The sequence below is a fragment of the Amborella trichopoda genome, chromosome 3 (assembly GCF_054954075.1).
Source record: "Amborella trichopoda isolate Santa Cruz 75 chromosome 3, AtrichopodaSantaCruz75HAP2 v2.0, whole genome shotgun sequence".
NCBI classification, from domain to species: Eukaryota; Viridiplantae; Streptophyta; class Magnoliopsida; order Amborellales; family Amborellaceae; genus Amborella; species Amborella trichopoda.
The window spans coordinates 1,260,334-1,274,243 of record NC_142338.1 but is presented as its reverse complement, the minus strand read 5'-3'; the positions used below and the strand labels follow the sequence as shown (position 1 = coordinate 1,274,243).

The 13,910-nt window shown below is 37.9% G+C and overlaps 1 protein-coding gene across 3 annotated transcripts; it reads left to right on the top strand.

Annotated features, from left to right (window-relative positions):
• Positions 1-5,856: 5,856 nt before the first annotated feature.
• Positions 5,857-12,763, top strand: LOC110007761 (wall-associated receptor kinase 2). Of its 3 annotated transcripts, none has more exons than XM_020670852.2 (3): positions 5,857-7,177; positions 10,268-10,441; positions 11,196-12,763. In XM_020670852.2, exons 1-3 carry the CDS (start codon positions 6,283-6,285, stop codon positions 11,942-11,944), a joined length of 1,818 nt encoding a protein of 605 aa, XP_020526511.2. In that variant the 5' UTR covers positions 5,857-6,282; the 3' UTR covers positions 11,945-12,763. The 3 variants fall into 3 exon arrangements, with proteins under 3 accessions (XP_020526511.2, XP_088718847.1, XP_088718848.1); XM_088862721.1 differs by having other exon boundaries at positions 11,135-12,763; XM_088862722.1 differs by having other exon boundaries at positions 11,088-12,763.
• Positions 12,764-13,910: the final 1,147 nt, after the last annotated feature.

Genomic DNA, 13,910 nt, shown 5'->3' with positions numbered 1-13,910 from the left:
TCTCTAATTATAAAATTTAGAACTTAAAAAAATAGTGTAGATCGAGCGGATCTATAAACACTTGAATCTATTGAAAACTGATGGCCCAGATGATGCATTACAAGATGCATTATATCTCATACTTTGAATCTATTTTTTTTTCATACTTATATATCTTGAGGTCGAGATGATCTATTTGAGGTTTTTCAATATCGAAACAACCTCTTCTAGTGAATTTTTGAGGTGTGCCTAAACGTGACTCTTTAGGACCTAGCCATAAATATATTGGGTACCTTAATATGTTGTTTCAGTGCTAGAAATCATTGTGCTTGACTTTTTCCTATGTCTAGACCATCAATTTTTGAAGTGCGCCATACTTTGATTGTTTAAGGCATCAGCCTTATATAAACATTATATATATATAGGGTACTCATACTATGAAGTAATTTATTATTGTACTTAATAAAATTTTGGATATTTATATACCTTTGTTTTGTATATAGATCATTTTTTTAGTAAAGATATTTTTGGTCACTTTGAGAGATGTGATGTGATTTACACAGGCGGTGACATCACCCACATAGTCAAGTGCATGGACATTCTTTTTTAGGTGCATAAAGAATGGAATTTGGAAATGTATTTCATTGATGTTAGTCTATTGGCTAAAGAGTTTACAACACCAAAGTTTGGGGTCATAAAATTATGGCTAGATTGGATTTTGTCTGAAGGAGTAACTAGACAGTATACTCCTACTGGAAAATAAAAAATTTTGAGATTTATTTAATGCATAAAAAGAGAGAGAATGCTCCCCTGGGAAATGAACTTGGCCTTTTTTATATACGCAAATGGAATTGGGTATTTTTCTTGACAACGAGGTGAAGACGTGGAAAGAGACAGGGAAATGAAATGGGGCTGGGCTCTTTCCATGTAATACACGGTGGTTACGGTCCATTTCATTACGAAATCGGGCAGCTAAATGTGTTATTGACCAAGTTTAGAAGACCAGAAAAAAGGTTTAGCGTGGAATACAGGAGGTTACAATCAGTTCTGGCCATTCGATGAAATTGAGTGGCTAGGTGTGTCTTTCATTGAGCGCAATGTCTAGGGCCGGCAGTGGGTTTTGGCCCGGGCCAGGCCAGCCATGCTTGGGTACCTATAGGGCTTCGCCTGAGCCCAGCTTAAACCTATCTGGAGAGGCTTGGGTACCTGCATGGTCAGCTAGACCCTGGCGCATTGAACATCCATCTTGAAATTGGATGTCAAAAAATGGTAATCCCATCAAAATTTAAAATAGCTGGTGTTAAAACTATATCAAAATGAAATTGTATAAAATGTATAAAATGAGACTGTTTATTTTTGGTATAGAGAGGTCACAATTACTTACAACCATCCGACGTAAATTTTGATAATTTGCATGTATCACAAAGTTCGAAAAAAATACTTTTGAACTTTAAGCTCGGTCTACCCAATTTCTTACCAAATGATAAATACTTGTATAAAAGATAAATGGTCTACCTATATACTCCCTATAAATTAAAAAAAAGTCCTCCTCAGTGTAAACCTGTGTTTCCTTGGCCAACCTGTACAAAAAGCAAACTCTCACAAAATCAGAAGGGTTGCTTCAAAGTTTTACTTTGATAAAAAAACCACAAGAACATAAAGAGGTGGAGTGATTTTTCTCATGGGTTGGGTAGAAGTTAAAATAATATTGTTCTTTATTTCCACAGGAGCATACTATCTATTTACCTCCTCGAGTAAAAAACCAAGCCTTTATTTCCGTGACCCAATTTTGTTGATGCATCCTATTCGACCTAGTAACCAATTTAAAAGAGGTGGGGAGGGGAAATTTTTTCAAAGCCTAAACGAAATAATGTCCTAAAATTGAACATGGATTTTCAGATCTAATTATTAAATAACTCAAATTTTATTTTCTTTTTCTTTTTCGTTTTTTTTTTTTAGAAAAATAATCTGCTTTTGAGTCTTAAGAGGATCCATGTGCTCCACATCTAGAATCTTTCTAAATAGTTTTTTTTCACCTGAGAATGAAAGAGAACAGCATGCTCCCATGGGAGCACAACATTGGTGCAAAAAATTAAGTTCATTAACATTAACATTTAAAATATGACTATTATTGATTCCTAGAATGGTTGTTGGACTCATAAAGATTGGGCCCGGCTACCGGCATTACTTTGCCACTTGCATTATTCATCATGCATGAATTTCTTCCAAAATTAATATGTGGGGAATGTGGTAGCCACCAAACAAAAGTGCATTAATTAACTCCCACATCTTGATATGCTTAGGGCCTCCTGACAATTAATTTTATCTTTTAAATTAATATCTTATGAATAATATTATTTTATTATTTATTTGGTATGTATTCTATATTACATATAATATTATTTAAATATAAGTATTTTATTTTTAATGATTTTCAACTATTTTTAGATACTTTTAGCAAAAAATGCGTAATGTTTCACAAATTACTCCGTATAAAGTAAAAATTGCTTCTCAAAATAATTAACCTCTATATAAAACTACCTATGAATTTACCTCACATAATTTTATGATCGACATAGCCAAGCAACACGTAACGCAATATCATAATTAATTTTACTGAAACTGTGAACTATCGGTAAAAACGAATACATCCAACCAGGCTGTAAATATCAGAAATAAATGTTTTTTATCTATAATTCATTTGAATAATGAGAAGGTTTTGTAGTAGTATAGGAAGAATTGGCTGGTCGAACTCGAAACCGACCAAGTTAACCAAAATCAGGCATTGGCCGAGTTCAGCTTCCCCCAGCTCCGAGGTGCTACTCAAGGATGGGTTGGACTGAAAGTTGGACTATGTGATCAAGTACGGTGTCTGTAAATTAAAATTTTTCTTATTTTTCTTATTCTTACACCGGCAAAACCACTCACAATGTCTAATTACAAATAAATAACTCGAATAAATAAAACAAAATAGAAACACAGTTCTCACTTTGCTACCACTATTGAATACAACTCATTAAATCAAAACTTTAACTCATTGCTTTATGCGAATAGAAGAGCTCAACACAAAGTAAAATTTAACGAAGTAAAATTGCCGGAGATTATCTCAACTGGGCTTAGTACAACCCACGTCGAGTCTTCTTCTTTAGTGCTTGAGATTAATGATCGGTCTCTTGATTCTCCTATTCGTGGGAAAACCCTCTCAAAAGCATATAGATCTTGATCTAGAACCAACAACCTAAGGTTTCAATGCTTTAGTCTTACTCAAGCCACTTTGGCTTGATCTTTAGAGAGATGAGAAATAAAAATCAAATAGAAAGGGAGGGATCTATTAGCTAGGAGGTGCTCCCCTTAGCCATTCATAAATCAATAACCAATCCCAAGTTAGAGCGTGCCCCTTAGGACCCACAAGAGAGAGAGAGAAGATAGCTTGGGTGTGGCCCCTTGGGAATTCGAAGAGAGTAGTCTTGGTTGGGGCATGCCTCCTCTTGAAACTTAGGGAGAGAGAGAGATGAAGTCCTAGGTTGGGGCGTGCCTTTTTTAGAATTCTGAGAGAGAGAGAGAGAGAGAGAGATAATTCTTAGATAGAGAAAAGAGAATTGGTGTAAGATTTATGAAGTGGAAGAGCCTCATTTTATAGATTTTCTGTGCCTTAGGGTTTGCCATGATTTTTATGATCAAATATTGACCGTCGATTTAGGGAGACTTGTGGGGTGAGAGATGTAAGTCATCCATTCTTTTGATTCACCATCAAAATTAAAAAAAAAGTGCTAAAACCTTATTCTCAATTTCCTATCAAATATTTAAATAAGAAAAATATCGCTCATACTTTCTTCATGAAAATGTCCATTCCTTATTTATTCAAATTGAATAATCAAAATTCCTTAAATCTTAAAAACATTACCAAAACACTATCTTGATTATCAAGCCAATGTTGGTTTGAATAAAATAGAAAGAGTTGGTAGCCTTGAGTGGGGCGTGCAACCCTTGGTTGCCTTATGTTGCCCCACTCCAAATGTTAAGTACATAAAATGCTAATATTATGCTCCCTCGAGAAGATAGTATAAATCTACTCCCTTGGTCAAACCAACTCCAGACTATTTTTTTTCTATAGCACTTAGATCTCATCCTCTAAAAACTTAATGGTTCCTATTCAATCTTGAGACATTATTTTTTTCAAATACAAACGGGTGCAATTCGGTATTCTTTTTATATTTATTGAGGTTACTCTGTGGTAAAAAAGGTGACAACCCCAAAATACTTGGTCCTAAGACTAATCCTAAGGCAAATTTTATCTGTGGGAGTAAATGAACAGTATACTTCTCATGAAGTGTAATAGTTTTTGGCATATACTCAATTAAAGTAATTTAAATGAAATGTAAATGACTTTTCATTGACTTCCTGATCCATAAAAAGGAGAAAAAGTGATAAAAACTTGAGACTGTGCAACTTCTCCTTGATGCATTCATTCCACCTACTCGGAATGGGAGGGCGTTATGAGGCTTCCATACATGCATGCAATAGTGAAATTTTTCTACATCATGCCCAATTTTTTTATACCAAACTTACCCAATATTTATAGGTGAAGAACATAAAGAGGTGGAGTGATTTTTCTCATGGGTTGGGTAGAAGTTAAAATAATATTGTTCTTTATTTCCATAGGAGCATACTATATATATTTACTCCCTCGAGTGAAACCTAACCTTTATTTCCAGGACCCAACTGACAGCAAAGAGTGACGTTTATAGTTTTGGGGTCATTTTACTCGCACTCCTTACTGGGGAGCGGCCGATTTCCTTTGAAAGATCAAAAAGCGGAAGCCAACCTTGCGAATTACTTCCTAATGACTGTGAAAAATGGGCATCTTGAGGAGATTTTGGAGAACGATGTTCTAAGAGAAGGCAACATTCAGCAACTGCGAGGTGTTGCAGACCTGGCTGTGAAATGCCTGAGACTGAAGTGGGAAAAAAGGCCTACAATGAAAGAGGTAGTGCAAGAGCTTCTCTGGCTCAAAGGTTCAACACAACATGCATGCATGGCTACAACAAAACGTCCAAGAGACAGAGCATTTACTCGGATACGATCCATCCTTCCCGTGCGACGGAGTAACAGGATGCTTGCACATCAATGTAGGGGCCCTTGCCATAGAATCTGGCCGATGACCATCTTACTGTTGATGGAAATGACTACGGCCAGGTTTGGTTCATGGGAAATTTCTCTCCGAGACAGATTTCATTAACCAACCTGCTATCTCATGTTTGTTGAAAAACTAAATTCATGGAAACAGGTGACTACTTGTATTTCTTTAGCATGTAAATAGGGTTCATAATGTTGAAAAGTAATTTGTCTTCTCGTTCTCGTTCTCGTTCCTTCTCTGTAGATAATAATTCTTAAGACCCGGTTTACCTAAACCAACCCGGGTCCTATTGGATCTCACTAGTGTCCAAGGCCTGCTAGGTTAAGGTGCCGAGATTGGGTCTGCTTAGGCTCGGTGTGTTTACTGCAACAGTCGATGGCAGTGTTTGAAGCATTTGCATCGAGCTGGCATATACAGAAAGAGTAATGATCCTATGAGACCCTCCCAAACCCATGTGTGTAGGATCTCAAATGATCCCATCCCATTAAATTTGGTTAAGATCTCTAGAAAAGTCAAGTCTCACACCCGTGATAACTTTTCTAAAGATCTGTGCAATATTTAATGGTGATCTTTTGAGATCCTACACACATGGGTATAGAAATGTCTCATAGGATCATTACTCTATACAGAAATACCCGGACGAACAATAATCTTAAGGAAAAAAAAATAATACTGAAAATTATCAAGACTTATATGGTTTGTCAAATTTGACTTAGTTGATCATTAAAAGCATAAAATAAATATAGTCCTTCATTTTTGTGCCCACACACGTGGTTGGATGGCGATGATGATGAAAGGGCGATTCTCAAAAGCAAAGAGGAAAAACTCGTACGCATGATAACTAGCAGGTGAAGGAAAAAAAAAACGAAAAAGGACAAGAACAAAACGTGTGGAAAAGTAACAGAGAGAGAGAGACCCTGTCTTCTTGACCGACTCATTCTCTCTTTTAGCAAGAGCACAATTGACTTGCTAGTCGCCCTATAAATAGACCCATTGCAGGATCAAGAACATGGGAAGCTTTGATGGTAAATGAGAATTGGGCATGAGTAGTTAGTAGCATTCCTACCGCTCAACAAAAATTTTATTTTGCTAAAAGCAAACCAGTTTTAGCAGGCAAAAGTTATTACAGATTCCAAGCGGATTTAAAGTGCGGGTGCCCACTAAATATGAAGTCTCTAGGCTGCAGCTGCACATGGAGGGAGCATTCGAAAAATGGTGTGTGGCTGTGGGCCGTGGTGGTGCTTCATCTCAGAGCCTTTGGTCTCTTTGCGTTGGCGAGCATGGCAAAGCCGGGCTGCGAGGAGCGATGTGGAGATATGGAAATTCCATACCCTTTCGGGATGGGTGACGAGGGTTGCTTCGTGGAGGGCCTCGACATAACCTGCAATCGCTCCGTCGTGCCCCCAAAGGTCCTCTTAGGAAAAGGAAACCTTCAAGTGCTCAACATATCGCTCGCGAACGCTGAGGTCCGAGTGAACAACACTATGTCACTTTCCTACAGCTGTCGCAATGGAAACAGAGATAGCGGCTATGTGACACTCTCGAAAAGTGGACCATACACTTTTTCAAATAAGACTGTGTTCACAGCCATCGGGTGCGACACCGTGGGCTATGTTACAGATAATGATAGCTTCACCAGCGGGTGCGTTTCTAAGTGTATGAACCAAAGCACCGTGGTGAACGGGTCGTGTAATGGAATCGGGTGTTGCCAAACAACGTTGCCCAAGCACAAGAACTACCTCCGTGTGTCTGCTACTAGTTTGGACGACTACACATTGAGTAAGGAGTACAGTTGGTGCTCCTATGCCTTCCTCGCAGAGCGAGAGAGCTACAATTTCAGAGGAACGGATCTTCGACTATTCCTGAGCAAAGCAGATCTTGCAATTGTGCTGGATTGGGAAATAAGGAACGGAAGCTGCCTGTCGACTGCGAATTCTTCAAGTATTCCACATGTGTGTGGGGAGAATGCGGAGTGCTTTGATTCCGAGAGGGGCATCGGGTATGTGTGTCGTTGCATCAGGGGCTATGAGGGGAACCCATACCTCAGTGGAGGATGCCAAGGTATGGACTCACTCTCTCTTCCTCCTCCCCCTCCCTTTCCAAACTAAAACCCAACTCTGCTCGACCCGCGGCTAAGCCCGAATCTCAGATACTTGGTCGAGTCTAAGTGGACTCGGCCTAATAGATTATTTTTAAGAAAAACTGCAAAAAAATCCCAACAAATGGGAAAAAAAATTGGTAAAAGATAAATTAGGTTGGGGAGAGAGCATTCGGGAAGAGTGAATTTCCACTCGCTTTAGAGAGAAAGATATGAATAGAGACGAAAAAAATTGCGTAGAATTGGACCCTTAGAGAGAGATGAAAGGAGGGGCAGATCTGCCCCTCTTTTAAAGAGAGGGAAAAATAGGGTGGATCTACCCCCTTCTAGTGAGAGAGGGAGAAAAAGTTCTAGGGTGCCCTAGAATTCACCTCAGCCATCACCAGATAATAGCCCAAATTTTCCAAAAATATATTTTAGATCAAAAAATGTCGCTATTGATCTTGTTTTGTATTAGGAGACTAAGAAAGTAAATGTGGAGACTAGGGTTTTAAAAAACGTCGAATCGAGCCGGACTCGCTCGGTTCGACTTGAGAATCGCCACAGAACGAGCCGGTTCCACATATAAAACGGGAACCGCTCGTGTTTAGAGAGAACGATCCTCTTCCACACATAAAACGGGAATCGCCCGTATTCAGAGAGAACCAGGCGGTTTTAAATAGTAAACATCCCGATGACATCATCAACCGGCGGTTCTGACATCACCACTCCGACACATCCCGCCCGTGTTTAGAGAGAAACGGGCGGTTTATCGTTTCCCGCCAGTGTTCAGAGAGAAACGAGCGGTTTTAAACGATAAACCGCCCGATGACATCATCAACCGCCGGTTGCACATCCTGCCCGTGTTTAGAGAGAACCGGACGGTTTAAACAGTAAACCGCCCGATGACATCATCAACCGGCGGTTTTGACGTCACCACTCCGACACATCCCGCCCGTGTTTAGAGAGAAACGGGCGGTTTTAAACAATAAACCGCCCGATGACATCATCAATCGGCGGTTCTGACTTCACCACTCCGACACATCTCGCCCGTGTTTAGAGAGAAACAGACGATTTACCGTTTTCCGCTCGTGTTTAGAGAGAAACGGGAGGTTTTAAACCGTAAACCGCCCAATGACATCATCAACCGCCGGTTGCACATCCCGCCCGTGTTTAGAGAGAATCGGGCGGTTTTAAACAGTAAACCGACAGTTATGACATCATCAATTGGCGGTTCTGATGTCAAGTTCTGACGTCATCAACCGGCAGTTCTGACGTCACCACTCTGACACGTGCAACAAGCAGACACGTGTGAGGTTGCCCCAATATTTCCGCACGAATACCTTAGTTCATTTTACATAGGTATTTATAGACCAAAGTTAAATACTCATCTTTCGATATGGGATAATTCCCAAACATCATTAAACGAAAACGGAATGTAAATATATTCTATTAATCAGCAACTTATGATCACATGCGGCGAGATAACGGGATGATTATGACATTTGCTACTTCACTTGACCTCCCAAGGTCGAATCCCCATGGGCGTTGCATTTTTGATGTATATAGTGGTATAAATAATTTTTTAAATAATATAAAAGGCATAAAAAAATATTTTAATATAAAAGGCATAAAAAAATGAAAAATAAAAAAGTTAATTTTTTGTATAGCAGTTAATTTTTGTTGTATATAGTGGTATAATTATTTTTGTAAATAATATGAAAGGCATAAAAAAATAAAAAATAAAAATTTTATTCTATTTGAAATCTCCATCTTTCTACTAACAATCTCTTTCACTAAATTTATTATAAAAACCTAAAAAAATAAATTTTTGAAATATTGAAATGTTATTTCCAAAATTTGTACGCATTTTATTAATTTTTACATTGATAACCAAATCTTTTATTTTATTTATTAAATTTTACATTATAAATCATGTAATGTACTATTTTTCTTACAGTTGTCAATAATACATTTTAAATTAGATAATATTATAAAATATTTTTAATTTTATATTATTTGTCTAATAAAATAATTATAAAATGTAAACTAATAATTATAATTTCAATATATAATATTATAATTAGTTAGGTTGTACTAATTTTGGATTATAGTTAGTTAGGCTGTAATAATTTGGGTTTTTTTAGCGGATTAGCGTTTTTCGCCAAAACGAGATTTTAATGGCCATTCTTTCATTGATTTAGTCTACTCTTTACTATAGTCCATGTATAATTATATATTTTATCCATGATAATTCTATGATTTTTCTTTTATGTGATGCAAATTTAATACTTAAGTTTATACACGAGCATCTCAATATTCATAAATTGATGAAAAAAATAAAAGTTAATAATGTAGTAACCTCATTTCTTATTGGATTCCTAAAAATTAACATTTATAATTAATTTTAATAATTTTTTCGGATTTTTTTGAAGCTTTAATCCGACCGATTCAATCAATTTCCCGATCCGGATAGCCGATTCGTCGATCCGGATTGGTTTTTGAAGTGCCCGATCTGTACCGATCCGCTTTTTAAACCATTAATGGAGACTATTTAGACTTCTAATGGGAATTTTAATTTAGCCAATATTAAAAACATCAACTTGGACAAAGTGTTTGCGACTTGGTCGAGCACGAGTTACACATGGGAGTCAAATTAACCCCTAAGTCCAGCTCCCTTTTATATATATTATAGGTGTCTCTTTTATCAATAAACTGATTGAGGCTGTGATGGTTAGTGCACCTTATATAATAAATATGACCTCTTCATCAAAGGTATCAACGGCAGCTTTTTTTGAAAAAAATGTCATGGGCAAGATTCAAATGGGTAATGAATACAAATCCAATATGAATGTGGTAATGTTATACAACTTTTTTGAAAAAAAAATGCAATGAACTATTCTAACAAAGCATATATGAATTTACGGTAATGTTATACTTAACGTTTGAAGTTTGAAAATATTGTGTACAACTAACTCATCCAAAACTCGTCGTGCCCATGGGCCGAGTCCGAGTTGCCTGAGCTGAGTTTTAGAACTTTGTATTTACCCTACTGACCCCCAAATGGATGGCAGATATCAATGAGTGCTTGAGCAGAGGCCCGGACTACAAATGCTTTCAGGAAGCCACATGTGAAAACATTGGTGGAAACTATAGTTGCATTTGTCCAAAGGGACACAGAGGAGATGGACTTCAAAATGGAAGCCAATGCAGACCCGACGCATTTCCTATCTTCAAACTTATTCTAGGTTCGAAATAATACTCTCTCTCTCTCTCTCTCAAAAGATTACAAACAGTTTATATAGGGGAAAGGTTATACGTGTGACCCCACATAGTAGAGCTGCTTTTCAAGTATCAGATCTTGATCCAACGGCTCAGAGTGTGCTATTTCTAATTTTTATCCTGTAAATTATTTTTGCAACAAAATTTAGAACATGCATGCATCTAGAACTTTCAAGAAAATTCTGGTCATTTTCATTACAGAATATTTTGGTGTGACACGTGCGATCTGTTCGTTCAGATCGATTGGCTGATAAGTTGGGTCACTTGTAATTGAATATGTCTTCCCTTATGTAAGAACTCAAATTTAAATTTGGTACTTTCCTAATAAGTGGGGAAGAGACATGGCCCTTTCTCATGAACAATTAAGGCCCCAAAATCTCACTCCTTTAATGAATTGTATATATGTACGGGAGAGATGGTCTTTGGGTTGGTATCTTCTTATTTCTTTTTCTTTTTTCCATGTTAAGGGGTAGGAATAGAGTTCTTGACATGAGCTCCACTCAGACCACCCAAGCCAATGGCCTTAGATAGTAAATAAATTTCTTGTTCTTTCTCAAACTTTTAAGTCAAAAGTTTTAATGATTCTTATTTCTGTTATTGTCGAAAATATAGGAGATAACCCAATCAACAAAATCATAAGGTGATAATTTTTTCAACAGACGACACAACACCTGCAACGAAATATCATATCTAATTACGCAGATGCAACCTAATGGGCAGGTGCTGGTTTGGGTCTGGGCTTTCTTCTTGCATTCGGTTTCGGAAGCTACCTATCAATGAAGAAGATAAAGCTGGTAAAACTTAGAGAGCACTACTTCAAGCAAAATGGTGGCTTATTGCTAAGGCGACAGATCTCTTCTCACGAAGACAGCACTGCCGCACGGATATTCACCAGCGATGACCTCAAAAAGGCCACAAACAACTACGACAAATCGAAAATCTTGGGTGCAGGTGGCTATGGAACTGTTTACAAGGGAACACTGGAAGACAGCACAGTGGTTGCTATTAAGAAGGCTAATGTGGTGGATAAAGTCCAAATTGATCAGTTCATAAATGAGGTACTCATACTCACACAAGTCAATCACAGGAATGTAGTGAAGCTATTGGGTTGTTGTTTGGAAACCTCTGTTCCAATGTTGATCTACGAGTATATCCCCAATGGCACACTCGAGCATCATATCCATGGTAAGGATCTTTTGAAACGAATTTCATGGCCGGACCGCTTAAGGATAGCCCTAGAAACTGCAGAAGCACTTGCCTACCTACACTCGGCTGCTTCCATGCCGATTTTCCATAGGGACGTTAAGTCTGCAAACATTTTGCTGGACAATAACGGCACTGCAAAAGTTGGAGATTTCGGGATCTCCCGTATGGTTCCCATAGATAAAACCCAATTATCCACATTGGTACAAGGGACTTTAGGGTACCTAGATCCGGAATACTTTCAAACTGGACAACTGACAGCATAGAGTGACGTTTATAGTTTTGGGGTCATTTTACTCGAACTCCTTACTGGGGAGCGGCCATTTTCCTTTGAAAGGTCCAAAGAGGAAGCCAACCTCGCGAATTACTTCCTAATGACTGTGAAAAATGGGCATCTTGAGGAGATTTTGGAGAAAGATGTTCTAAGAGAAGGCAACATTCAGCAACTGCGAGGTGTTGCGGACCTGGCTGTGAAATGCCAGAGACTGAATGGGGAGAAAAGGCCTACAATGAAAGAGGTAGTGCAAGAGCTTATGTGGCTCAAAGGTTCAACGCAACATGCATGGCTACAGAAAAACATCGAAGAGACAGAGCATTTACTCGGACACGATCCACCCTTTCCGAGCGACGAAGTAACAGGAAGCTTGCACATCAATGTAGGGGTCCTTGCCTTAGAATCCGGCCGTTGAGACTCACTTGCATCTTACTGTTGATGGAAATGACTACGGCCAGGTTTGGTTCATGGGAAATTTCTCTCCTAGAGAGATTCCATTGTCCAAGCTGCTATCTCATGTTTGTTTCATGGAAAAACAGCGATCAGAAAATATGAAATTTTTTCACAGTTGTACAAAATATTTGGTTTCATGGGAAAACAGCTTCATACCTTGCAAGGTATGAAATTCATGATTCTACGATTTCCCTATTTGCAGTTTTGCAGTTTTTCAGTTTGCAGTTTGCAGTCATAAGAATCTCTCTAATTCTCATGTTGTTGAAATACTAAATTCATGGAAACAGGTGACTACTTGTATCTTCTTTAGCCTGTAGATAGGGTTCCTCTTGCGAATAAGATATACGATTTGCTTAAATTTGTTTCTTCAATTACCTCAATGTATGCATCCATATATCAGAGAGACTTTTCGACGTTCTCCTAAAAAAGCTGTTGCCAGCCACAAAATATTTTGTAAACTGCTATGAATTCTATTAATGGATGAACCGGATTACACCGGCAATTGAAAATCATTTGAAATGATGCTATGTCCGAAGAGAATTTGATAACATTGCTTATTGTTAAGTTTTAGTAAGTCTGTTAGTGCCTTTAATATTTGGAAACTAGGTCGATTCCATTTGGACCTGGCCGAGTTACTCAGACTCGGTGTATTTTTCAAGAAGAGTACTCGAGCAAAACTCCGGCCAATCGAAAAGATAAAAAATCACAAAAATATCATAAAATTGTAGAATCAATGTAATTTGGATGTTTTTGTCAATGGCTTATGAGTTTTCTTGTAATACGCACTGTTTTATGTTTTCCTCCCTTTTTTTTTTTGGATTTTCCAAAATTCCTCCATTTGTATATTAAATTTTTGTAAATCGATGTATTTTTATATATTTTTCAGCTTATTTGGACGTTTTATATTGTTTTTGGTTTAGGTTGTTTTTTTAGAGATTTTGTGACCCTATATGCTGCTCAGCCAAGTTCACTCTGACACACCTGAGTAACTTGGTTCAGGCCAGGGCAGAGGTCCGAGCCAATTTCGAAGGCATTGCTCTTGTTCTCGAGTGTTTGGTGAAAAAAATCAGGTCCATCAAATATTGTTAACAATATCTAGAATGATATGCACTTTTCGTGGCATCTCATAGCCCAGACGGTATTGTCCACAGCAGCTTCTCATTTCATTACCTGATGATCTTGAAACAAAGAAAAATTATACAGACATTGCAAAAAACCATGATGAAGTTTTGAGCGGTTTCGAATAAATTATGAATAATGTTATACAGACAAGTTATATGTATGTCACGTTTCATGAATATCAAACTAAAAATTGATCTTTTCAAAGATTTCATGGTTAAGAACAAGTGTCTAGGTTTCTAATGCGTGAAACACTTTTGAACCAATTCCCTGAAGGCTTCCATGAAATTGATATATTTGCACCCTGTCGAAGTAAGGAACCTAGGAGGTGGTCGGTTTCATAGACCTCCCGTGCCATTCCATTGGGTGGTAAAGGGGGGTCGGGG

Excerpts from the sequence above, each read along its gene's own strand:
- LOC110007761 (XM_020670852.2), top strand. The coding sequence starts at position 6,283 with ATGAAGTCTCTAGGCTGCAGCTGCACATGGAGGGAGCATTCGAAAAAT. Across the intron at positions 7,178-10,267 it reads CCTCAGTGGAGGATGCCAAG|ATATCAATGAGTGCTTGAGC; the intron begins GTATGGACTCAC and ends AATGGATGGCAG. Across the intron at positions 10,442-11,195 it reads TATCTTCAAACTTATTCTAG|GTGCTGGTTTGGGTCTGGGC; the intron begins GTTCGAAATAAT and ends CCTAATGGGCAG.